The 27,609-nt window shown below is 39.9% G+C and overlaps 1 protein-coding gene across 1 annotated transcript; it reads right to left on the minus strand.

The window, feature by feature from the left end:
- Window positions 1–4,063: 4,063 nt before the first annotated feature.
- Window positions 4,064–18,046, minus strand: zdhhc7 (zinc finger DHHC-type palmitoyltransferase 7). Its single transcript, XM_039794365.1, has 8 exons — window positions 17,859–18,046; window positions 16,149–16,235; window positions 8,475–8,825; window positions 7,169–7,293; window positions 6,900–6,996; window positions 6,251–6,332; window positions 5,588–5,718; window positions 4,064–5,193 (listed from the first exon to the last, which is right to left on the minus strand). The coding sequence occupies exons 3-8, from the start codon at window positions 8,817–8,819 to the stop codon at window positions 5,011–5,013; spliced, it is 963 nt and encodes a 320-aa protein (XP_039650299.1). The 5' UTR covers window positions 8,820–8,825; window positions 16,149–16,235; window positions 17,859–18,046; the 3' UTR covers window positions 4,064–5,010.
- Window positions 18,047–27,609: the final 9,563 nt, after the last annotated feature.

Consider the following 27,609-nt stretch of genomic DNA (forward strand, 5'->3'; position numbering starts at 1 on the left):
GTCGCTTCTTCTCCTTATTCTTCTTTAGTTTATTGGCGGGCTACAAACTAACGTTTAAAGGTGCGTGTCGCCACCTACTGTACCGGAGTGTGTAATACCAGGACTTTAAACCATCAATAAAAAGGAAGAAAAAAAATGATATTATATTCAGAATATTAAACCCGTTTCATTTAAATCATTAAATAAAGCCCGTTAAACCTGTATTTTTTCTCTAACAGTCCTTTAATGCTCCACTCCCTTCCCAAATCTACCACCCTGTTCTTCAATCTCTTCCTTTCTACATTAAACTTCCTACAAACTATTAGTGCATGTTCAACAGTTTCCCTACAATTACAAATCTCACATTTAGCTGTCACTGTCTTTTGCATTAAATATAAAGTAGCATTAAGTCCTGTATTTTCTAATCTCCTTCCTTCTTTCTTATATTTACCTCTATTTTCTTCTTAATTTGTCAGACTTTTGAATTTTGAAATAATCTACCCTTATATTCCAGAGTCCTTCAATCCAAGTGGCGCCACCATGAATGTCTTATATTACATCCATAGGATAAGGGTGACACAAGTGTAACCGTTCATAAGCGTTGAATATACAACCAATAATTTTAGGTTTAGGATCAAATGTGAAATTAAGTCCAATCAGGATCTGCCAATCCAACTGAAGCAGACAAAATTTGATCAAACGCTTTGCCAAAGATCCTAAACCGTCTTTGGCTTTGCTGAGAGTTACTAATTCTTCTTTTCTGAGTTATTAGCTAATTTCACACCAACAGAAAACATAATACTGCCACACATAAAAGGGTGTATTGTCAGGGTACAGTCAAATCTTTATAAAGGTTTGTGCAAATTGTGCATTTTGTCAGCATCCCGTCCACTTCCAATGACCATAACTATACACTTGGAATAAATATGTACAGTATCGTGTTACTGATTTTCTTAGAAGGGCACCTGAACAGGCAAGGTAAGCTATAGCCATTGGCGGAAGCATTCAGATCCTTTACTTAAGAGTAAGAGTACTATTACCACACAAAATACTCCACTAAAAGTCCTGCATTCAAAACCTTACTTAAGTAAAAGTATGTAAGAATTTTCCATGAAGTGTACTTAAATTATGAAAAGTAAAAGACCCACCCATTGATATAAAACTATTAAAATATTATGAAATGTTGGTTGTAGGACCCATTTTGGTAGTTAACCGAGGAACAGGCTACAGTGTAAAGTTGGTTGATGCTACCTGTGACTGAAAGAGGGATTACTGTACTGAATATCTTGTGCTTTACACTTCAAATGAGTCGCTCAACATGGACTCTTAAGTCTTGCGATAGACTGCGCCTCCCTGACTTCTGGCAAAGACAGTTGTGCTCTTTCTTGGACAGGAAGGCAAGTATGTTGACATTACAGGGCACCCAGTCCTCCACAAGGAATCCCTCAGTTATTCCTTTTATTATACAGGACGGGTGGGAACTTTACCTGCATCATATTTGGGTCACAAAATCTTTTACTTTGTCTTTACTGGATCTATTTTTACTTTGAATTTCACCATTTCAGTTACTGCATATTGTATGTCAATTTCAAGTGAAACCAACATCCATGCAGAGGTTGTCCAAACTGACAGATTCCCTAAACTGCCATCTATCCCGACTTTCACTAGTTCTAGCAAATCTGCAGCATGGTATGTCAGTGTGATACCCAAAATACTTTCTATGTTATCCAGAAACATAACCCAGGAGTAGACAGAAGTAATTGTGTATGATGGACAATCAATCACGATGTAAAGCTTTAATTTAATCAAGTTTATTATGTAAAAGAATGACATTAAAGATAAGACATTATACGATTATGACACATTAATTAAAAAAACTTGAATAGAACATTCCATTGATATATTGTCAATAGTAACCTTTATACTTTAACAAAGCAGAAGGACTTTTGTTCTTGAGGAAACATTCTCCCAGAGAGAGTAGGAAACAAAGTCTTTCATAACCGTTAATGGCAATGCTAATGGTAATTCTGAGATCAAACATCCATCCTGTTAAGAATCATTACGAAACATCACAAAATGGTTAACATTTTCTTGCGCAAATCCCCTTTAACTGCAAACTGTGGGAAAAACCATTGACAGAATATTGTTGTATTGGTTAACACAATTTTGCACAAACAATTCTCTCCCCATGTTGACTGTGTGCTAATATTAACATACAGTCAACATGGGAACTTAAGTCATACCGCAAGAGGTGGAACAAAATACTAAACTGGTATAATGCTTTAAAATCTTAATTCATTGATTTTGTTGGTGAGCATGAATGTAAAACTACATACCCTGTAACAGAATCTCAATTTAAGACATTCTGATTCCAGCATTCGAGTTTGGCCATTAAATAGGACCATCTTATTGTGAAACACTTATACATCAACCAAGCTTACCCAAATTATACCAGTCAACATCAAATATACATATTCAACATAAAAAGATTTGTCAATCCATAATTAGCTCTGATGTCCGGTTACTTTCTACAAATACCACAAAAAGTTTAACAGTGTGTTAGTCCTGCCACTGTTACTTCAAGTTCTGCTATTCTAATGACATTTTTACATGTTTATTAGACTATAGTCCTCCTATTGGCTCTCAATGTAATTTTGCCACCAATACCTGGTAATATTGGCATAACTATTTTTACTAACAGCTGTTGCTTTATGAGCAACATATTTGTGCATCTGCCACACTCAACAGCATAACATTTCCTGTTGTTTTCTTCGTCTATACAATCCATATTCCGTTTATGTGCATAGGATTTTTATAGATATGCTGTGTGTGTTCATTTTTCACCTCATAAATTAAAAAAAAGTACATTGAGCATGTTAGGACACAGGACTTGCTGAATGAACCATGCTGAATATTGAGAAAGCATGACATGAAAAGGAAAGTTATATTGTCCCAACATTTAATCTTAAAAGTGTTGCTGAGGTTAGCTGAGTCCAGCAGAATAAAATGAGAGGCTAACGTTAATAAAAATCCCCTGATGTGAGTTTAGCTTTCAGTGCTGTGTCCCTTAGTCCCAACATAGATACGTTTTACATTGTAATGACAGCATGTTTCTGAAAAACATTAAAGCCATAGAGCATCTGATATCATTTAGTGTAAACAGTGGAGTTCCTTCTGACAACCACAGATGAGAGCAAACAGCAGTGTATTGTCCAACACGCCATAAAACTGAGACTTTGAGAATCTAGAGTTTACATTATTTTTTGACAATGCCAGCAAATGAACTGAACTCTAGATTCAAAAAGCCACATTCATCCAGTGCAAACAGGCTCATTAATAATGCAGAGTAAAAATGAAAATGAAAATCGCTTTCTTAAATATGGCAATAATGACAACATTTTTCAAGCTGATAAATTCCCTTAACTGAATGATAAAAAAAAGAAAGCATAGATATGTGTTCTCATAACACTAGAAAAAGTAGCTGCTACTGTCCTGCCACTAGAAGTTACAGGCCTGACATTTCTGGAGTAAAGTAGGAAAGGTCTCGCAAGCATCGGCTGAGCTCCCAGAGACTTTGTTCAGTATTAAAGCTTGTATAATGAGCCTGGTACCTCAGCCTCTTTCAGCAAAGCAGCTCCTTTTTAATTCTACAGGCTGGCTGCACAATAGAGATTGGCTCTGTAGATCAGAGTGAGCTCACAATGAGCCAAAAGGAGGTTGTGCTACTTTTCAAAATGTTGCATCTTATCTGAAACTGGGCTCTGTCTCAAGGGTTTGTAGCGTTGTTTTCAGAGTTTAAATGCTATGAAGTCTTACCCAAGTGTTCTTGCATATGGATTCCTACTATACACAGAAGTAGCCTTCAGTTTTCCAAATTAGAGAGAAACTGTGTATGAGTATAACACTTAATTACTTTCTGTCTTTTCAGCAGTCAAAGTTGTTCAACCTGAATCTCTTCTTTATGAAAACATATCAGTGGTCTGGGGGTCACGGATCGTTTAGCGATAATGAGACGTGGAGCAGCACGTAGGAGTGGTGGAATGGCTTTATAGACACGTACGTACAACAACAACAAAAAAACTGATTTTTTTTTTTTTTTTTTTTTTTATCTAAATGAAGTAGTCTCCAGTAAGTCATTATGGTCAAATGTTGAGGAGTTTTCACTGATGAAAGGTAAAGAAGCTTCAGCAGTAATTTAAAAAACAAAAATAATTTCCACTGGCCCGAGTAACCTAAAGGATCAACAACTCCAGCCCAATGAAGGAAACACAAGACCACTCAGTCCTCTTGAATAAGAATGAGGCTCGTGTTCACAGCAGCCTGTTCACTGATTTGAAGATAGTGAAAGCCTCATTTCCTGGCTGAGACGCTGACTGATTGAGCTGCTATACATGCAAATCAAGGCAGCACAGTTCCACTTCTGATGTCCACTGTGCTCCATATCCAGACTCTCTCTCAAGTGCCATGTAAGTAGTGCATGTCCTTGACTGTGATTCCCTTCCCGTCTAGGTCCAACAGAACAGTTTCAAGCATTCCCCCATTTAGATCCACTTGTCTGTCTCCAGTGATGAGAGATATATTGCAGATTCAAACGCTATTCTTCAATCTTGTGTGCAGCAAAATAAACTAACTGCTGTAGTTGTGTACTGAGGGTGCATGATTTGAGTTCAAACAGCACCTACGAGGAATAAAAGACCCACTTGAGTTTACATACTGCATGCTTTACCTAAAAACACACAAACAAACCAAAACGTCTGCTCATGTTAGAAACAATATTCCAGTTGTTCACCACACTCGTGCAGACCACATGAGCTGGGTCTACATCAGCATGTAAGAGTGAGAATACAAACTTTCAGTGGTGATTGTGATTGACTGGGGTCCCACTGGAGCAGCCTGTCTCCCTGTCACCCACACATGAAGGACAGCCTCAGGGAGCAGAGGTCCATCCGAGCCGCCGCCGAGGAGGCCATACAAGAAATCTTGCTTCAGAGACGGTCAAGTGTTGGCGAGCTGCATCCGTCTGCCCTGCTCTCAGACAGAAAACTCAGACCCGCCGTGGCGAGCATGGGTCAACAGCAACAGGCGCCGCAGACGCAGGCCTGTGAATGGATTGCACCACTGCAGGGAGGGCGGACCCCCAAACACAGCTCTCATTCCGTCCCATCTCATGCGACGCTCCCACATGGGCTTCTCATTTTTAAGACGTTCAATCTCCTGCAAGACATACATAAAAAGAGCCCTCATTAAGTTATCGGTTTGTTTTGGCTCATTAGCATGCCAAGACTCACAATTACATTACATCTTTGTTCAGTGTTTTTCATTTGTGTACTGCCGGCTGTGCCATGCAAATTTCCTTCCGGCGATAAAAAAAAAAATAGTATCCATCTATCTACATTAGCATTGGGACAAACCTGAGAGAAAACTGTAGGGTATAATATTGATACTTCATTTCCTCATCTGAAAAAACAAGGTATTAAACGTAAACAACGTAGAGCCAAAAGGTATTTATCAAGGCTCTTTTTCCCCTTGTCATTTTACAGGTACCCTCGCTGCCACACACACAACTTGTTGAGAGGAACCAAGCTTGTGGGGTGCAGTGGATACTGACCGTCTCGTCATTGCAGATGGAGTGGAGCTGCGTACCAAACATTACAGCTGTAAAGGTGAGGAAGAGGACGGCTTCGAGACAGAGGAAGATCAGCAGCAGTACAGACACCCCTGGAGAGAAGTCACTGCACTCTGGTCACAGGAGAAGAGGACGACAAGTGGAGTTTTTATTTTGCACTGAACAACTGAGATGTCAAATGAAACACAGACTGAATTAACAATGCATATATTAATATGGGACTGGATGTGCACACAGTTACTCTAACGTATCCTCTCCCAAAACCATTGCCTCATTCTAACAAGCTGGAAAACTAAATATTCACAAAACAAAAGGTTTGCAACTAAGGATGGCCTGAAACACTGGTTAGCATTGAAAACATAAGGGTTAGAAATATTTCCTTGCTGAGTCAGAGTATCATTTTGTAGAGGGCAGAAGAGGCTCAAAGAATGAAATACCATCTTTATTTACTGGTTCATTTTCAGCTGTTCTTACAGGATAACAATCCCTTTTCCACTCTGCTCCGTCTGTCGCTCTTCATCTCGATAAGCAGTCTCAATTTCTTGTATAAATAGCTGTATTTCTGACTCATCTCTCTGACATTCTGTTTTTGTATTTTTGACACAAACACGTCATAGTCGATGCTGCAACATAGAGAGGCCTTACCGTTCCACTGGACTTTAATACAGGTGAAGAAGTGCATACCACTGAGGCCCAGGGCATGGGCAGAAATCAAAGCTATGTACATCTGCAGAAAGAAGAAGAGAGAAGGAGGCAAGGTAATGTGAAAAAAGTGATCAAGAGAAGGCAAAAAAGATTCCACTCTTATCCCACGAGGTTGGTATGCAGATACTGTGGTAATGTAGGCTAGCTCATTTCACAGTTGTAATAACACTTTAAAATATTTGGACCTGCAGGTAAAAAAGAAAAAACGGTGTGGTGCTGTGTTGCTTTAGTTTTTTACTATAAACCTCTCTGTGAGGAGCGCAGACTAAACATTTCATCTCACAGGTGACCTTGTTCTGCTCAGCCATAAATGACAGCTTTATGTTTCTGTCATCAAAAAGTTCCAGTCAGCATATAAAGCCATAAAAAAGCGCTGATGTTGTTGAGACTAAACAAGTGTCTGTTGTGCACTACATCACTGTAAACCTCAGCTGATGTGTGGATTCCAGACAAATGTGAACTTGTTTTTTAAAAATTTATTTATTATAATGAACATTAAGTGATTCAGAGGAATTATCGTATCCATTAACTGTATTTCCTATCCTTACCGCACCCCTTGTGAAAATAATGCGTACTACTCCATACTTACAGTGAAAAGTACAAAGAATCTCTGATTCTTTTCTCCCACACAGTTATTGACCCAGGGACAGTGGTGATCCATCTTCCGGATACATCTTTTACAAATACTGCAGGCAGGAGAGAGAAGATGTTAAGGATGACACACTGCTAAACTAATGCGGTTTACACAAAATGTGCAAATACAGACAGTAGTAGTACAATTTGGATGCTACACAGTGTGGTAAATAAGCATGTCACAATTTAATTCTGTGTAAAATTGGCCACAACAATTAGACTGACCTGCAGTGGTGTGCCCTCTCAGGCTTGATGCTGCAGCACTTCGGACACTTGTAGATGACCTCGCCAGGCTTCAGCTGTAAGCTCTCCATGTACTCCTTGGTTGCGTTGCCCTTAGGAACTGCACCCTAAGGAGTTACAAATGTCCAAATAAAAGCATTATAGCTCGGAGAAGTCAAGCTGTGTAACTTTGCGTATGCAGCAATTAAAACTACTGTTGTTACGTTTTTGGGCCTGTGAAAACACCCACTACTTGTACACACAATAACTACTCGTCTCATCTTTGGGAGTTAAGTAAGACTGGATGTTTAACTCAATTTCTTCAGCACAACATAATGAAGGGTTTGGTACATTCAACAAAAGTAATCTCTTTGGTCTGGGAGCTTCCGATATAGCCATTACCTGATTGAATCACAATCGGGTGTAACTACCATTTAAAGTCAAATGCACAATTACACTTTAAAACCTTTTGGCACACTGCTGTACAAACTTCGGTGCACTACTTTGGGCATTTAAAGCAGCAATTGTTAAGGTTGTGCGGTTGTGAAGCGGTCATCAGGCATCTCTGTTTCTCTGAGTCAACATGAGTCAACATGCAGCAGCAGCACAAACAGTATTTGACCTACAACCCCCTGAAGTAGGGCTGGGCAATATGGAATGGAGAAAATCAGATATAAATAAAAATAAAATATAATCATCAGTAATGGGGATATAATGACCGAAGTGGTTAAAGGCAAATCATTAATAATTTAATAATTAATGCAGCTTTTAAAACCAGGAAAAGACTAAGCCATTCGATATCCCAAATCTAAGTCAATATCTAGTCTCATATTACGATATCGATATATTGCCAATTAAAAAGCAGCTGTCAATAGAACTAACTACATCAAGTCAATTGAATTTTGAGGAGATAAAGTATTTTTTAGTTCCGATGGGATGGAAATGCAAACATTCAAATCCTGACTTTGTTCCTTGGCCCTTAATTGTCTGGGAACATTTGGTCAACAACAAAAAAAAACATTACGATACTCAGATTAGCAAATAAAATTTACTAGGATGTTCTACAGAGTTTTCCCCATCCAGCATCCCTCACACACGGTCCTTCAGCTCAGTGTCCCAGATTACATCAGTGATGGCATTGGCGATGCTTCCTAATTAAGCTCCAAATTGAGGGTATCTTTTTTTCATTATAGTATTCTAAGCTTTGTCTTACTCATCGACTGTGTTTTCTCTTCCTTTCAAACCCTCCCACCCTCTCTACATCTGCATCCTTAGCCTTACCCACTCTTACTTCCCTTAACATCCTTACCGGGTCCGTCAACATGGTGCGCAGATGTGATGCCAATGCAAGCACGGCCAGGGAGTTGAAGGTTGCCCCGTTCAGCAGCGAGTACCAGAAGTTCTTGCCGGGTAGCAGCATGACAAAGTTCACTACGAACTCAGCATACAGCACCAGGAACCAGGTCATGCCTGCACACACCATCCCACAGCTGTCCTGAATGAACCACATTGTGCGGTTCCCTGCGGTGTGGCCAGCGTGGGGACCACCAACCATCACCCCTGCTGCCAAGCTCCCCGTCTCCACATCTGCACCTGGCGACAGCAGCGGGTGATGCTGCTCCATATCTCGCAGTCGGTGGTTTGAAGACTGCATCCTGCCCTAGGGGAAGAGGAAATATTTCAAGAAGATTAAATTTAGGGCTACGGTCTATTTTTTAACCAATGATTGACCTAAATATTTATATGAAATAATATACAAAATACATTTACTCAATTTACTGTATTGACTTGTTTTGTTGTGTATTTAGTGTAAAAAAAAAAAAAAAGATAAAAATTGCACCTGGAACCACTACAGCTGGGGTGTCAAACTCAGTTTCCCTAAGGGCCATACTGGAAAATGAGAATCCCATCTCAGGCCAGACATGTAGATTTTATTGACATGCTTTTATTTAAGAGAAAAAGTCAAATACTTGACTGTATTCTTGCATGTCTCATATCTTATCACATTATCTTATCACAGCCAAAAACACAGTAAAAAGCACCAAAAACTTTAAAACAAAAGTGCCTAAAGCATTGAAAAAAAGCACATAAACCGCCAGAAAAGGTGTCAAAAAAAAAAAAGGCTAGGCTACAGTACGAAGAGCAGGCTAAATCATGACACATTGACATTTCCATCATGAAATAAACAAGTCACAGAAGCAATTTACAGCCTTTAGCTTTTCCTTTTAGAAAAGTCCAGTTAAACTATGGGAATATTTTTTCCTGCGGTTACCTATACTAAAAATGTCACAGGGTCACCGAAATCATCAGGAAACGTCAAATGAGAGCCTTGAATATCTTTTTTTTTTTTTTTTCTTCCATATTTATGGAAATTTTGCCAGGAGCTGTACATACATTGCTCAAACCAAAGTGTTGGACAGAAAACCAACTAACATTACCATCCTTAAACCACGCCACTAGCGGGGGCAAAGAAAATGTATGAACAAGGGTGAGTCAACTTTGGACCCAACTGTTCAGGGCCCTTTGAGCCATGCCGATTTTATTACAAAAAGACGAGTCATTGGAGTTTCTTCCTCTTTATTTATGTCAAGGCCATAAGAGAACGTTCATGACCTTCCCGAGAGACTCTGTCCGCAGCTTTAAGATAAATCAATGGCTGACATGATCCCTTTAGGAAACTGATTCTGCAGCTGAGGAATACAGGCTAATAATAATAATAATAATAATAATAATAATAATCATCATCTGTACACCCGGTTAAGCCTACCTCCTGCTAGCAAGCTTCACTGAGACAAAGTACAACCTGGCAGTTAAAAAAAAAAATATACTTAATAACCGTGATTTTAGTTTATTTGGTGTAAAAAGAAAATTCATATTGCAATTTGCTGTTAGATTTGCCAGAGGTCAGATCCAAAACACGCATCTGTCTCTGCCCAAATAATCACTTTGATTCCATTTTGAAGAGCCAATCACTTGAATACAATGGAACGCAAAAGATTTATACTGTTACTATATTGCAGCAGATTTAATGCGACAATGCATATTTGCTCATAAGCACTAACACAGGATGAAAGCCAGTGATACAACTGAAAGACAATAGCCATCCACTGAAGAATACTGTTTAACATGCTTTTACACCTTACCAGTCACTCATTTAGTCATTGTTTAGCCACAGGCTTGACTTAAGTTGGAGAGGTGTTTATTGCATTTGTTGAAGCAGTGTTCTGGTAGACTCTGATTTAATGCTCTGAAACAAAGGACGGTTTGCTTTTGCTAAGCATTTTAATCAAATGAGACATTTCCAGTGAGATGGGTGGTACAGCGCTAAGCTTTCAGTCTTTAGCTTACTAGCCAACCAGGCGGCCTTCCAAGCCCCACACTGCTGTTTGTTTCTGCTTGCATCCAAAGACTTTCCATGTCAGTGGGTGTCGTCGAAATTGCTTGCAAAATGGAAATGCCAACTGGGATAAAAGGTTATTGGCCTGCAGAGCTGAAAGCCCACACCAGCAAAGACGTTTTCCTGACAGCCAGAAAAACAGAGATCCAGCTACAGTAGGAGTCTAGCTCAGGCCACACAGTGATTCAATGGGAATTGATTCGGAGTCAGTATATTTGATGGGTCTCCTGCTCCTGGCTATTAAAATCTTTGTATGCACTAGACAGGCAAGTTATTAAGAGGCTGGTTAAGCTGGTAATCTAAGAGCAGCACTTAAATTGGTTTGGTTATAGGCTTGTCGTTGTTGGTGACACAATGTACAATGTAAGTTCTCCAAGAAAATATCATCGACATGCACGCGCGTGCATGCATATGCGTATGTAGTATGTATGTATGTATGTATGTATGTATGTATGTATGTATGTATGTATGTATGTATGTATGTATGTATATATATATATATATATAAATAAAACAGCAGCAGGTTAGTTCTCCATTGTGCATAATGACAAGACGAGGGAGGTTTCAAGATGATTGGGATCAGGGCCGATCCAAGCATGTTTAATACATTGTAGTCTCACTTTGCCAGACCCTCCCACAAAGCGTGCTGGAGGAGAGTCTGGCTACTCCACATAGAATTCGGAGATGGGAGGAAAACGTGCTCTTGTTTATTGCTAGTTCTTTAAAACCAATGACAATCGTCTTAGGCGGTGCTAATATAATATAAGCATATTATTGGGGCATTTTTAGGCTTTTATTTCCACAGGACAGTTGAAGACGTGAAAGGGGAGAGAGAGGGGGAAATGACATGCAGCAAAGGGCCGCAGGTCAGCGTCGAACCAGCGGCCACTACGTTGAGGAGTAAACCTCTATATATGGGCGCCTGCTCTACCAACTGAGCTAACCCGGCCACACTGAAGAAACTTGTTTTGGTGGAAGACGTTAGGGCTGGATGATTAATCGAAACCGAAATTCAGAGCCTATAACCGACGTAATTTTACCAGTCGGTTATTTCGGTCTTTTAATCCTATTAATATTTCCGCGGCCGCCCACTGTGTGTTAATCTTCTCTCTTCTCTTAATACATCCATGGTGTTAATGTACTTTCCCCTTAAAACATATTACGGCCGCCGCATGTGTAGTCACGTGACTCCGCCCCGTCCAGTCTGCGACATTGAAGCAACATGGAGGAGAACTCAAACACCGAGTCAACTCAGCAACAGGAGCCGGAGCCGCTTGTACCAAAAAAAACATGCAGTGTCCGTCGTTTGGACACATTTTGGTTTCAATAAAGACGACACCGAACAAACTCAATTCAAATGCAAACACTGCAGAAAAACTGTTATATTACCAAAGGTAATAGCAGCTATCTATTTCAACACCTGGAGCGCAATCACATTACTGAATATGAACAGTGCATGGCTCAAAAAAAAAAGAGAGAGGCTGACAATCGCCCAGCAACAAGTGCCTCCACAAAGCAGGTGTCGATAACACACACATTTACAAATGCTACACAATATGAAAAGGATTCAAGAAAATGGAGAAAAATAACTGACGCATTATTAGACAAGCGCATGAGGGCCTACAGGAAGCGTGGAGCAACAGTGGGTTTAGACAACTCGTTAAAACACTCGACAGAAGATACACTGTGCCATCGCGACACTTTTTTTCCCAAACTGCGCTGCCCAACATGTACCAAACATGTCGTAAAAAAGTAGCTGCTGAACTTAAGTCTCTTAAGCACTTTGCAGCCACATCTGATCTGTGGTCAAGTAGGACGATGGACCCATATTTGAGCCTTACATTGCACTACATTGACGATGAATGGAAGCTGCGCAACAGGTGCCTTGAGACCGCATATTTTCCAGTTGATCACACGTCAGAGATGATTGCACAGGGCCTGAGAGATATGCTTTCTGCGTGGGAACTAACAGAAGAGAACCTCGTGGCCATTACGACAGACAATGGCGCTAATATTGTCAAAGCTGCACAGCTCAATGGATGGACACGGCAGCAGTGTTTTGGACACAGGCTGCACCTCGCAATCGGTAAGTGCACCAATGCTATGATATTCAATCTAGTTGGGAATTTGTGGGTGGTGACGGGCTGCTATATTCTTTATTTGTTTAGATCATACATTTTAACGTCTGTTTTTTATATGACTTGTGTTTTTTCTTTTCTGTGCTGAATCACTTTGTTACATGTGTTTAAAGGGGTGCTATATAAATATTAATTGTCCTTCAGCACACTAAATAAATACTGTGACAACAATAAAACAATGTAAACCTCACATTACAATGTAACAAAACGCTACATTAAGTCATCATTAGAGTAGAAATTAAAAAAGCTGTAGATGTGTTATTAAACTGCTTAAATAATATCAGATTAATAAAGCATTTCTCCTCTTGTATAAATTTTGTTAGAGCTAAAGTTTGTAAATCTCTGAAACCAATTTAATATTCTTATATTCTTTTGTGTGTGTGTTTATTTCAGAAAATGCAATGAAAGATCAACGTGTGGTGCGAGCAATGAGGGTGTGCAAAAACAGTCAGTGCCTTTTCCTATAGCTGGAAAAAGAAGAAGGCATTAGGGAAGGCGCAACAAGAGCTCAACCTGCCTCAACACAAGCTAAAAACAGCCTGTGTCACCAGATGGGGATCGATGCAAATGATGACTGCAAGGGTCCTTGAGCAAAAGAAAGCCATTACACAGGTCCTCGCTGATGATAAGAAATCAAGGCACCTTATTCCATCTTGGGCTGACCTGGATGTCTTGGAGGCTGTCAACAGAGCTCTTTCTCCATTGATGGAGTTCACAGATGCTCTGTCAGGAGAAGACTATGTGACCATTTCATTCGTGAACCCTGTCCTACACATCCTCAATTCACAAGTGCTGGCTGAGGAGGAAGATGACGTGGAGCTGACCAAAACAATCAAAACCAGCATCCTTGCATACCTTAAGGGGAAGTACTCAGACCCCATCACAGAAGAGGTACTGGACACCGCCAGTTTTGTTGATCCCAGATTTAAAACATACATTTCTGCGCACCATGTTGCCACCATTCAGGAGAAAGTGAAAACAGAGATGGTGTCAGCAGCTGCAGTCTGCAGGGAAAGTACCACTGAGAGTACACAGCCCTCTACGTCTTCATCAGAAGCAAAGAAGCCAAAGAGGTCATTAGGAAGTTTTTTCAAAGGAAGTGAGGCAACTGCAACTGTACCTACTGTGTCACTTCAGCAAAAACTAGAAGCAGAGCTGAGCAGCTACTTGGTGTCCCCCATGCTGGATAGTGAGAAAAATCCACTGGAATGGTGGGGAAAGCATCATGTACACTTCCCCAATCTAAGTGAGGTGGCAAAAAAGTATCTCTGCATACCAGCCACTAGCTCCCCATCAGAACGAGTTTTGAGTTTGTGGAGGAAACATTGTTACATGCCTCAGATCCTGCCTGAAACCTGAAAAGGTAAACATGCTAGTGTTTCTATAGTAAGAACCTAGAGTAAATGCTTATGCATAGAGCATGACAGGACAAGATCCCTGAGAGGAAGATCAAAAGGTTTACAAAGGATACAAGTTGTATTTTGGCAATATTTACAATAATTTATTTTATTTTCAATAATTTATTTTGTTTACAAGAGAGACATTATATTTTACTTTTAAGATGGCATGGCAATATTTACCATGATTTTGTTTACAAAAAGAACTATTTTTAAAAGTTCTTTATTTTCTACATTTTTAGGAAACTTTTTTTTTTTACATTTAAACTTAAATTACTTTTTTATAAGACGTCCCGGGAGTGGAACGTCAAGGAAATAGACTTTATAAATTTGTATTGAACTGCCTTTATTTGTTTTTACATTTTTCTGCATCAAAAAGATCAAGGCTGGATATGCCACTGGAGGAAATCACTGTCTCAGTATTTCACACATCAAAATGACTCAAGCTACTGTTAAGAGCATCACCAGGTAAACACACTGACCACAAAAGACAAGATGTATCAGGATCTGTTAGTCAGCTCAAAAATTGGTAGCAACTGATTCATCCGGCTGGCTCATACATTTACTTTGCAGGGTTAATCAGAGTAGTATGTCACAATGATGGAAAACATTCTCAGTTTTTGCAGGTTGGGAAATATTGGACACACATACGGGGAATTACTCAAAGCACATGCACAAGCACACAGGTAGGGCTACATGTGTTGGGATGAACTTATTTTAAAGTTTTGAAGTTAAAGCTGCAGTGGGTGAAATGCAAAAAAAAAAGTAGAGTTCAGCTCTCCCTCTCCCATCTCTGTCGCACGGGCAATGCAAGTGCCAATAGGAACGCGCGCTCTCGCTCTCTCTCTGAAATGATCTGTGATTGACCAAATTCTCCTGTGATGGCTAGATTATCTAAAGCCTGGAAACAAAGTCAAGAGGAGGTGCAGAGTCTAGTTTTTCAGAACACTTGAATTACAATTTGCTAAAGATTATGGAATTTTTGAACGATGCCAAAAAGTGCCTACCACAGCTTTGAGTGGAAGCTTGTAACCACAGATACTGAGGGAAAATGCTAGCAATGCCAGCAGACATTTTTGGACAACTTAAGTTCTACAACTAAACCCTTTCCCCTCATGCCCGGTCTGTGAAAACTTGACAAAAAAAATTTATAAAGAAATGTCAAGAAATATTACTATTTGTGGAAGCATGATGAGTGCCTGCCAAAATGTGCCTCTGTCTATTAACAAGTGTATTCAAATACAAACAATGTTGTTTGCCGTGCATCACCAGCAGAATACTGTTTCTCTTTTGTCCTTAATAGGGCAAAAACCGCTCTTGCCCAGTTCAAGGCGTATTGATTTTTCTGTGGTCAATGAAAGGGAGGTCCATTAAAGCCATACCAGCTGGTTGTCCAGCTGTCTGCCCTTCCTAGTCAGAGGGCACAGCACAAGAGCCACTAGTCCCCCATCTCTCCCCTCTCCTTATCGCTCTTCTTCTCTTCTCTCTGACCTACACAACCAGCAGTAACCTCTGTGTCATCCTGCTCAGATCACTTTGCAGGGTCACTCTGTTGCAGAGTCATCACACACAAAGTCAGAGCAAGGCCTACGGTCAAAGAAAATTAGATGAAACAATAGCCAAAATTATTCCTGAAAGAAATGGGTTTCGATTTGATGTTTCACTGACACATTTCCAAATTGCCAAACAGCTTAATGGCCAACCTAATGTCAATCCTACTGAAAACAGTGAGAACCAAAAATAAAACCACCCCTGGGTGAGAATGTTGACACTACTGAATAAATCGAGAACATAAGGGCCAATAACATTACAGGCTGCAAATGACTTTTCAGGCCAATGTTCTCCGGTACAGACAGTTTTAGCAATAGTCTACTGCTTAGTGCCTTCTTAGAAACCCTCCTGCCAAATTGAGAAATGCCACTCTTTCGGCTTTTGTATAAGTGATAAACAAATGACATGAGGTTAGCTGCTTTACTCCGTTTGCCCTTGTTACTCATTCAGCTCTGTGAAACAAAAGACATGTAAATTGAGAAAAATGTGAGGCAACCTACCTAATATGTTCTCTCCTCACAATAACATGCTGTGGTGTGTACGTCCTGGACCAGCATTCAGGATGAAGTACATATGTAGGCTGAGTCCTGAAAAAGACACACAAACACACACAAAATGTGTTTAATATTCGAATCAAAATGTAATAATATAAAAACACTCAGCTGCCAGTTTACTTGTTTATTATATATGCAAAGCTAAACCCAATGTAGCCTACTAAATTAGGTTATGGTATTAAGTTTTGTTTTAACTATATACAGTACAGGCCAAAAGTTTGGACACACCTTCTCATTCAATGCATTTTCTTTATTTTCATGACTATTTACATTGTAGATTCTCACTGAAGGCATCAAAACTATGAATGAACACATATGGAATTATGTACTTAAAAAAGTGTGAAATAACTGAAAACATTCCACAAATTAACCCTGACAAAGCACACCTGTGAAGTGAAAACCATTTCAGGTGACTACCTCATGAAGCTCATTGAGAGAACACCAAGTGTTTGCAGAGTTATCAAAAAAAGCAAAGGGTGGCTACTTTGAAGAATCTAAAATATAAGACATGTTTTCAGTTATTTCACACTTTTTTGTTAAGTACATAATTCCATATGTGTTCATTCATAGTTTTGATGCCTTCAGTGAGAATCTACAATGTAAATAGTCATAAAAATAAAGAAACACATTGAATGAGAAGGTGTGTCCAAACTTTTGGCCTGTACTGTATATGTAGCGTAGACCAAATGTTAGAAACACCTCTCAATAAAATGTCATACAGTTCAACAGCACCGCAAACTACAGCCTCCATAATGACCATACCTCTTTCAAACAGTTTTAACAAAAACTTAACATTATAACCTCCATGAAGGATTTATTATAGGGATGTTGTATTAGACTGTATTAGGCATACCTAATAAACTGGCAACTGAATTTATAAACATTTACAGCTTCCACACATTGTCACACGTTTGTACAATGATTTCTTCCTCCCCAACTGAATGGGTCTGTGTGGTGTCCAGGATTTTGCAAGTGTTCCTTTTTTACTCCCAGGAAACACACCCATCACGATAGCTATTCATTGCAGTGTGGTGACACTGCAAGTACTTTCTGATAGTCTGTGGACTAACCACAGATTTTTTTTTCTACTGACTTGACTCTAGTGTGAAAAAAATTATCCTGTCTAGAGTGTTTTGACAATCTCAATAGCTGAGGTCTCTGTCCAAACCACACTGGTAATACTGACATGCAGCAGTTACTGATATGCAAGTTACCGACAACACTATCGACCACATCCAGGCGTTCAGACCACAGACTGAAGCACCTCAACAAATTAGTCACAAGTAAGGTGTGACTGAACTTAGAGCCCTTCATCACATCTCTGCTGCAATAATAAATGTAAAGGTCGTGACTGACACACACACACACACACACACACACACACACACACACACACACACACACACACACACACACACACACACACACACACACACACACACACACACACACACACACACACACACACACACACACACACACACACACACACAAGCTTGCTAGCTAGCCTGACACATTCATCCGGACTGGATGGTAAATATCACTTGCTAACTAGCCACCAACAAGCTAACACAGCTAGCACGTTAGCATGCTAACACTGTATGCGAGCAACGGGTGCAAAAACAGAGCCTCCCGAGTGACAGCTAAATGGCATACCTTAATATTCCTAATTTATTTCGTTGGCAACGCCGTCTTAATACATCTTGAAGTCCCGTTTGAGCTAAACTTCAGTTCCAACGAAGCCGTACCTACAGCAGCAGCAACACATTGCTCTAACCGACTGACAGTGACCACCAGCAAGGTAACGACCGAGCTTCCGGGGTTCGCCTCGGGTTTCTCCGTAACTGTTCGCACATGTCCGGCGAAATAATATTTTCTTAAATAGCCTCACCTCGTGGATTGTGACAGAATTGCAACTACAAAACTGCGATAATCTCAGTCTTCCACTACCGGGTGCTATTAGCTAAATACAGTGACAGTACAGTACTGTCAACTGTCAAGTAGGTACAGTTTACTTGACACTCTCAAGTAAACTTTGAGAAACTATAGTGCATTGAAATATAGCAGTTTAAACTATCATGATTAAGATGATGATGATGATGATGATATGTTTGTAAAAGTAAAAGTACTTTGTTAAATGTTCCTCAGCCTTTACCTTCACAGTGAACATCAAGTGGATACTTTTCAAATCCACCTGCACTTGAACTGCTCTGGCGCCCCAACCTTGACAACGATAGAAAATGGATACATATTTTACAGTAGGCTAGGCCAGCCTTTCTCTATCACTCTGGGCTAGACTATCTGGTTTGCCTGGTGTGAAATAAACAAAAAAACGTATGAAATAAAAATTGGGGATTGTTTTTTACAATAGATTTATTTTTGTATCTCATATCACGTATCAAGCTTAATCTAGTCTGAACCCAGTCTCTCTCAAAAGAACAAACTCACTGAATCCTCTTGACATTTGTACAGTGACCATAACCTTGAACCTTGATCAAAATCCATGCAAAAGTAGTTCAGCAAAGCAGAAAACTATTACTCTCTCTTATACTTTCATGCATGTTACACTTCTGTTCTAGTCGTTGATGTCACAACAGGTATTTTTGGGAGTGACAGCTGAAGAAAAACATGGTCTCACTGAGTGAAATATTTAGCTTGTCCCCAGCAGGGAGCAGCAGGACCTTCCTGGCTGCAGTCTCTGCTGTCACGTGTCTCTCAAGAGTGAATTATAAAGCCAAGACAAAGCAGCTTGGCCCTTCTCTGCCCTGTGTGTGCAGCTGCGCAGTGAAAACTCAGAGCTTCAGCCCTCTCCTGTTCTGGTTCAGAGCCAATATCAGCTGTCTGTTTTAAAAGGAGGGAGGGAAAAAATACCCAGCAATCCTCTAAAGCAGCTTAAAGGCTGAATCAGGGGACTGAAGCCTTTTCCATTTCCAGAACTGCTTTTCTCACTCTCTCCATTATAGCTAGATGAGCATCTGACTGACAAACGAGCAGTCGCAATGGCTACATGTAAAATGTTATCTGCATTCTCCTAAAGGCTCTCCCTCACCGGATACATTCCCCAAAAAAACATCTCCTACTACCAGCATATGCATTAAAGGGATCAGCACTAAAAGACAAGCAGGGGAATTTGATTTGAACTCTTGATGTAATTAGGAGTCCTCCAATTAAATAATGAATGCTAAGTGCTCATGTAACAAATAAAATCTCCCGCTGGGAGCCTTGGGTTCCTATGTGTATTATTATTATTTTGGCACCGTCCACCCCCCACCCTCTGTTGACATGCTGGCTTTAGGAGCGAAATGATGTGAAGCAAAGTGGAGTGGAGAGCAGAGTGGTTTGGAGCGAGTGTGTGATGTAACTGTAGCTGGTCCCCCTGTGTGTGTGTGTGTGTGTGTGTGTGTGTGTGTGTGTGTGTGTGTGTTGCTGCAGGAATCAAAGGGGAGCAGAAGATGTGGGGCTTTGCTTACATCAGAGAGGATGAGAGGGAAAAATACATTTGGAGAATGAGAAAGCAAGAACACAGGCAAAAAGTGATTATCACTGGAATCTGTCCGCCAACAGAGCCTTATTTTCATATGGTCCAGGAACAGAGCCACAGCTGGACAGTCTCACTTCTTGGCTGTCTCCAGAATAACATGTTATGGGTGTTTAAAGAATTTGTTAGCATAACCTCTAACATCTCATCAAACTACTTCATTTTGATATAATGCATTCTAATCTAATCTAATTTTGGCAGAGCGTCAGCCATTTTTATGTGTACCATTGCCATTGCAAAGAACTGTGACCATTGTAGTGCTTCGAAGCATGGAGAGGCATCTTGTGTGCACTACATCCGTTGCCTTGGTGCTAGAGAGGAATTGAGGATTACTGGATTTAATTGCTTCATATTTCTATGGGGAAGTAATCAAATTTTATACATTAAATGATAGATCAAAACAGCACTGCTTGCACATATTCACCTTCAAAGACCAAATGCATTGTATGCTACAAGACAAAGGTACCAGACCTAAGCTACACTGAGAGATGCCAGCGTGTGAAGGCCGGCCTATTGAGATTTTCCGGGGAAACACTTGGGGGAAATGTTTTGTAAAAAATGAAAAGAGAAAGCAGAAAAGTCTTCATGAATTTTTAAAGAGAGAGACACCTCAAGAGGAATTGCTCTGATGTTTTTGAATTAAATACCCCTACCTCACATTCATTTATCTGTGGCAGAGAGAAAGAGAAGGGAGAAGAAGAGAAATCAGCATATAGCTACAGTTGGGTGCGATGTTTGATGGGTGTATGCAATCATAGGATGCTACATGGAGGTATTTACAGTATTACTGTATATGGAATTATACAATTTGATATCTTTAAAAAGGTCCCATTAAATTAGAACAAATGTGTTGAATAGATGATAGATTAGAATAAACTGAACATGATATTAGACCATACCCTGAATTAGGTTTGGGGAACCTTTAGGTGAAACCATTAATATGGTCAATTTAATCATGATTCACTTAAGAAATTGAGGATGGAGACGATTCTTTGTCTTCTTCTATCTATTTGCAAAGGCATTACATTAGCCTATATAATATTTACTAACTAACTCTGCTCATTTATATTCCACACGGCAGACTTCGCTGGGGTGACTGTACTGTACACTGCCATCTGTCTATGCTGGAAATATCCAAGAAAAATGTATGCATGCAAACTCTCCTTAAGACAGACTGACGATAAATCAGTTCAGAAGTACGCTGGGAGTGTTGTCCACAGCGGCATGAGGAATGACACAGACCTGGGCCGTGATAGAATGGCCTCTAACCTTGCAGGCTTATCCCTGTTGGATACACCTTCCCCTCGCCCACACAAATCCTCCTAGAAGCCTTTAAGAGGGGATTTTCTGAGTAGGGCAATCTGTTTGTCTTTCTAAAACCACAAGCGCAAAAACAGACAAGGGCCGAGGCCTACTGTCCTCCAGGCCATCAGCTCTGCTTGTAGGCCTATGTTTAGTTGCAGCGTGCACATGCAGTAGCAGAGTGCAATGGACTACAATGAGCTATACAAATAAGTAGTGGTGGAATGTAACTAAGTAAATTTTTTTCAAGAACTGTACTTAAGTACAAATTTGAGGTACCTGTACTTTACTTGAGTTTTTTCTTTTCATGCCACTTTCTAGTTCTACTCCGTTACATTTCAGAGGGAAATATTGTACTTTTTACTCCACTACATTAATCTGACAGCTGTAGTTACTAGTTACTTTACAAATCAAGATTTTTGCACACAAAATACAGTATAAAATACAATGTTTTATTATAAGTTAAACTACCCAACAATATATAGGCCTACAAGTCCAGCTGAAATGATATGCCGATTAAACATTTAGTCGATGGACAGAACTGTTGTGATCGTTTCCAGTTTCCAAAAATCTTAGGATTTTAACTTTAAGTACATTTTCCTGATGATACTTTTCAACGCAGGACTTTTACTTGTAACAGAGTGGTATTAGTACTTTAACTTAAGTAAAGGATCTGAACACTTTAATCAATGAATCGATCAGACTTTTCATACATAAAAATGTAGCACAAAGTGCACACACACACACACACACACACACACACACACACACACACACACACACACACACACACACACACACACACACACACACACACACACACATATATAACACAATTGCCCCTCCCGGCGCCATTCACCCACCTACCCAACCACCCCTAAATTGACAGAAATGATGTCATTCAAAACAGAAACAAGCTGAACCAACTGGGGAAACGCCATTATATGTGAGGAAACACCAGAGGCAAGACACCAAAAAAAAAAAAACTTAAATATATAAATAAAGAAATAAAATAAAAGATCGGAACAATAGCTAATTAGTACATAAACTGTAAATTGTTAAAGCATAAAATACAGATATATAGTTAACTAGAATAAACAACTATTAAAATTATTTATGAAACTATCTAAAACAGACCACAAGTACACATAACTTGTTTAATAAAAGGCATGGCTAAAAAGGTAGGTTTTAAGTTTGCCTTTAAAAACATCAATACTCTCTGCAACTCTCAGTTCCTCAGGCAGGCTGTTCCTCTACTTCTTCCACCGCTGCAAATAAGTTACAGATAACAGCTCAAGAAGGTCACTAATGTAGCTCTTTTATTAACTACAAGAAGCTCCTGTAGTGTGTTGTTGTGGTGGAGTTGAATGTCTTTTAAATCCGCTTATTATTTCTTCTGGGAAGGGACTGGTACAATGGACTACATTAAGGCTTTGATGAGAGGAGCCAACAGACAAACAAGTGCCTCCTTGACACACACACACGCACGCACGCACGCACGCACGCACCATAGGATGACAAGTGGCAGACTGTGTTGTTTAACATGTTTCTAGAGACTATTAGGTTGAGAGTAACAAGCGATAGAAAGTGGCTTGTATGAGATCAATGTTATGAGACTGATTCAAACCTGCAGCATTCAAAGTAAATGGTGTGCATCTTAGCCTGTTGTGCGGACATTATTCAACAAACATATCACTTTCCATTGCAAGCTGTAGCTTTATATTTTTTAGACAGATATGAGAGTGGTATCAAGCTTCCCATCTAACTCCGGTAGAAAGTGAATAAGCGTTTTTACCAAAAAGTTAAATAATTCTGGTTCTTAGAAACATCTCTCACTCTCACACACACACACACACACACACACACACACACACACACACACACACACACACACACACACACACACACACACACCACCCTTCCTGAGTGCTGCATCACATTTGCTAAGATCAATACAAAGCTTATATGAGGGCTTTTAAGGTACTGTAACCTTAGCTTTCCTTTTATAGGAAGTGTGTGTGTGTGTGTGTGTGTGTGTGTGTGTGTGTGTGTGTGGTTGCGTGCATGCGTGTGTGTGTGTAAGTCATGGTTGAGTGGAGATCCTCCTAATTCTGGACCTTGGTGGATTTGAGGCCTGATTCACGGTTCACCCTGCTGCTGCATGCTGTGCTGTGTAAGAGACCACATAGTGGAGAGGTCCATTAATAATTCAACAAAGATAGACTTCCCTTTTCTCTGGTTCTCACTCTCCCTCTCTCCCTCTCTTTCCCTCGCCCCTCGGTGCTCTGCCTGTTTCTAACTGAATGAATCTTCCTCATACTTCCACAAACAGCCTCCATCTCTGGGCTCCCTCATCCGCCCGCCCCTCTGCTAACCCTGCCATCCCAAACCACTTAAAACAAGCGGCAACGTGCTTCCAGATCTAAATCTGAGGCCCAAGTAATCTTTGGCTTTTAAGGGTTTTTTAACAAGACATCAAGTTAGCTTTTCGTGATCATGTCAGATTAGGGCTACGCAGAGTGCTAATCCTGTTCCAGACACTTATCTCAGATGTGGGCATCGCTAAGTAATATATGTCAAACCTGGAAAAGTCAAAAGAGCAGTGTTTTACAGGATTTTAGAAGATGATATTTTGACCACACAGTGGCTCAGTGGTTAGTGGTTACTACTGCCTCACAGCAAGACGTTACATTACTTCACTGACTGAGGCCTTTCTATAAGGAGTTAATTTGTTGTCCCCTGAGTTTATGGGTTTACTTCGGGTGTTACAGTTTTTTTTACCACACCAAAAGACACACGTTAGATTAAAACAAATCCGATAAACCTTTAATTAAATAACCAAAATGGATACAACTGTGTTCAGACATTTAGTAGAAGCAGCACTTATGGTGACTGCACCAGCCAAAAGTTTGTGTGGGCCTTTCTCTAGAAAGGGCAGAGGAAAGAGGAAAGAGCAGTCAGTGCAGGAGCTTTTTACTGGGATTATCAAGAGAGCTGACAGAGGTTATTTAAGAGTTATCTAATGTGTTTGTTTATGCATTATGGCACTTTGAGGGCAAACATCTTTACGTCTGTCCTCTTTTGACCATTATCTCACACGAATTGTGTGCCAGCATGCTCCATTTTCTGCCTAAACCATTGATTCCATATGATGAAAATGCATGAGAGACAGCCTCCATTAAAAGATACATTAGAGAGCATTTTTATTGCTAATCCCAGGCCCTTTAGGAACCCGCTAATCTGGATTATAGCATTTGTAGCTCATTTTATAGCATCGTTTATAAATCGCCCTATACCAAGTTATTTTCTTCTCCTTTGGTTTCCTGGCTTATGGTATTGACACGACACATCTCAGCCAATCATGCCATATATTTTTTATTTCAGGACAGTTTGCTGTCATTTGTCATGTCAGAGGTGTCACATAGCCTACTATGATCCAGGATCAGGATACTTTTTTATGAAAAACATATTTTTACACAATTTGCGTCCGCAGGGTTGAAGGTTAATGGTCAGATCTGCTCTGTGAGCTGGGGCTCACATGTAAACAAAAACACCACTTTCAAATGTGACACTAGTAGACACAAACACATCTGGCCCTATACTTTCAAATATCAGTAGAAGAGATGGATTTCTGCAGCAGACTCATGTCAAATGGCAATCACATCTGCTGCCATGTCACTCAACAGTGTGGACTGTTACCATGGCCTTAATTTGACATTTACATATGTACTGTGTTCTTTAGTCATCTATTAGATCCATCCATATTCAGCACAAAAGGTGTAACATTACAATCCCAATGTTTTCAACTGATATTTTGGTTGCTATGCACTCTAAAATAATGCTAACTTCGTTATTATGACAACAAATAGTTGCCCAATAGTATAGTTTAGTCATGAATACATGATTAATATTGCTTTTGTCTTTGCTTACTTTGTGTTTCATAAAACAAACAAAAAAGATTTTTTTCAGGATTTATTTGTCTTTTCACAAGTCAGTGTAATGCATTCATCTGTGTAAAACAACATTAACATCTGGAGCTCCTCTCTATCTTGTTACTCCTCTCTGTGTTACAGCAAACCACAGAGAGCCACTGCACAGGAAATCACATTGAGCTTTTCAAAATGTGTTCATTCTGAGCACCACAGCATATCTGACTCATCCTAACACTTCAATCTACCAGTCCAACTTATCAGAAACCTTATTATATGAACATAGACAGACAGATAGACGAACAAACAAACAAACAGACAGACACACACCACGGCCAATTTTAAAATGTAATCCTACAAAGCTGTCAACATTTCCACTTAAAGGTTAACACTATAACAAGAAGAGATTGAACAGATATAAATTCTTGGGTTTGTAGTTGTCACCATGGACTTTGACTGTGTTTCTGAATTTGTTAATTCAGGATTGGAATAACTTGCTGCTGTTTTGTTTTGTGAGCTGAGAGAATCAGATTCAAGGACTCTGCAATGTACCTTCCTTGTAAATAAATAAAAAGGTTTTAAATGAGGAAATACAACAGACTACATAACATCAGAGATAAAAAAAAAAGTTAGATAGATCCATGAAATTCAAATCATATCATTTTGAAATCCGCCAGCATTAATCTGACAGCTAAACTGCAACATGAGAAACATTACTGCGCTAGCAGAAATTGAATACCGTGAGGAAAAATTACTGAAGGGTGCTTGCCAAGAGGTGAGAGGTTGCCATGGAAACATATTCAAAGGAAAGAAGATCCATTTGCCAAGATCTTAACAAGACATCTGACTCAGCCAAGATATTTGTTATTAGTCAGACATCACAGGCTTAGCTACCAGCAGATCAAATATAGCCTAACGGCACAGTTTACAGTACAAACAGAGCAGAGGCACATATAGCAAGATTGAATTGGTCTTATCATGAAATAGGGAGTTAGAGATGTTAGTGCATCCGCAATAATGCATCAAATTTGAGGGATATGCATTACTTTTAAACGAGTGAGTGAAACTAATGTGAGCGAAAATAAATCTAACTAGGAATAAATGGAATAGATAAAATAAATACACAACAAAGTAAACAATAAGTCTCTCCCGCAGTTCCTCAGTCCATTAGCCTTACACGGCAATCAATGGATCATTAGGCCCCATCCGCCTCAATAATGCAAAAAGAGCAAACCAGGCAAACACCGCACAGCCTTATCTGCATCTCACCTCTCAACACAGCAGGAGCCAAGTAGGTAAACAACACATTATCCAACCAACGCTGTGTGCATCAACTGGCATCCTTCTGTCAGAAACTGTGTGCAGACAGGTCTGTGTCTAAGGCTACGTTCACACCGCAAGTCTTAATTCGGATTTTTTTGCTCAGATCCGATTTTTTGTTTGGCTGTTCACATTACCTTTTAAAATGTGGCCTATATCAGATTCCAGTGTGAACTGTTTGCGGTTTCCAACTGACCCGCATGCGCAAAAGAAAAATAACAATGACATCAGACGCAGCACCCTGTTGCACTAAAGTTAGGGAGGTTATGGAGGAAGTAAGCATTTTCGCTTTTATTTCAAAATGTTTGAGTAATGGCAGCCGTAACATGAATGAGCAGGTGTTGAGGAGGAGAAGAATGAAGAGAAAGAGAGCCAAGTTGGCTATTTTGGCGTTTTGCGGGGTTATGGCTGCAAATTCACTACAGAGGTCTGTGTGGATGCAGAGACGAAAGCCAGGAGTGGTGGGACTGCGTTGTGAATAGCTTCACAAAGACGCAGTTTATTCAAAACCTTCGGATGTCTAGGGCTTTTGATTATCTCTGATTATCCTGCCTCTCCTCAAGACTCATACGACAGGACACTCAAATTAGGCTAACTCCCGCCGGCGCATAATTGTGACAAATGTCGATGTAGATTTACGTAAAAGTTGCATAAAATCCGCCTTGATTGTTCACACTGCGGCCGCATTGAAAAAAATCTGACCTGGGTCTGATTCAGGACCACATACGGAAGTGGTCTAAATCTGATTTGAAAAAATCTGATCTGGACAATCCAACAATGGATTTGAGTGTTCACACTACTTCTGAAGAAGTCTTACCTTACCTATCTTCAGATTTGGGCCACTTTTGCCTGCAGTCTGACCGTAGCCTAATTGACTGTAAGGCATGCAAGCAGAATAGAATATGTGGGTTGTTATTCATAGCCTACATCTCACACAGGTTATTATCCATTATCTACTACATTACTATAAATGTAATACCTTCAGGAAGCCTATAGGGTGATTCAAATTATCAACCTGGAAAAGTGTGAATACATTTACACTTGCAGTACTGTTTTTAAATGAAAAGACGAACATAAAAAATGCTCCAGCAATTGCGTAACTTGTCTCCAGAAATGAAGGAGACAACGCATACATAGGGATCTTGATGACAAATGGCAGATAGTGGCAGATAGGTTAGAGCTTTGTGACTTGACATCTTAGCTTATAGACATCACCGCACTGCCCACATTCAGGGACAAAGCAGCCAATGGCAGGACGCATTTAAACCAGACGCCGATGTGACCAAACCAATGAGAGCGCAGCTGCTTTGTTTCCCTG

The sequence above is a fragment of the Perca fluviatilis genome, chromosome 3 (genome assembly GCF_010015445.1).
Source record: "Perca fluviatilis chromosome 3, GENO_Pfluv_1.0, whole genome shotgun sequence".
NCBI classification, from domain to species: domain Eukaryota; kingdom Metazoa; phylum Chordata; class Actinopteri; order Perciformes; family Percidae; genus Perca; species Perca fluviatilis.

Bases quoted from the DNA above. Each gene is read 5' to 3' on its own strand.
- zdhhc7 (XM_039794365.1), bottom strand. From the start codon at position 8,819: ATGCAGTCTTCAAACCACCGACTGCGAGATATGGAGCAGCATCACCCG. The intron at 6,333-6,899 runs GTAAGTATGGAG...TTCTTTCTGCAG, and splicing joins GATTCTTTGTACTTTTCACT to ATGTACATAGCTTTGATTTC. The intron at 5,719-6,250 runs GTAAGGCCTCTC...TCCTGTGACCAG, and splicing joins TATTAAAGTCCAGTGGAACG to AGTGCAGTGACTTCTCTCCA.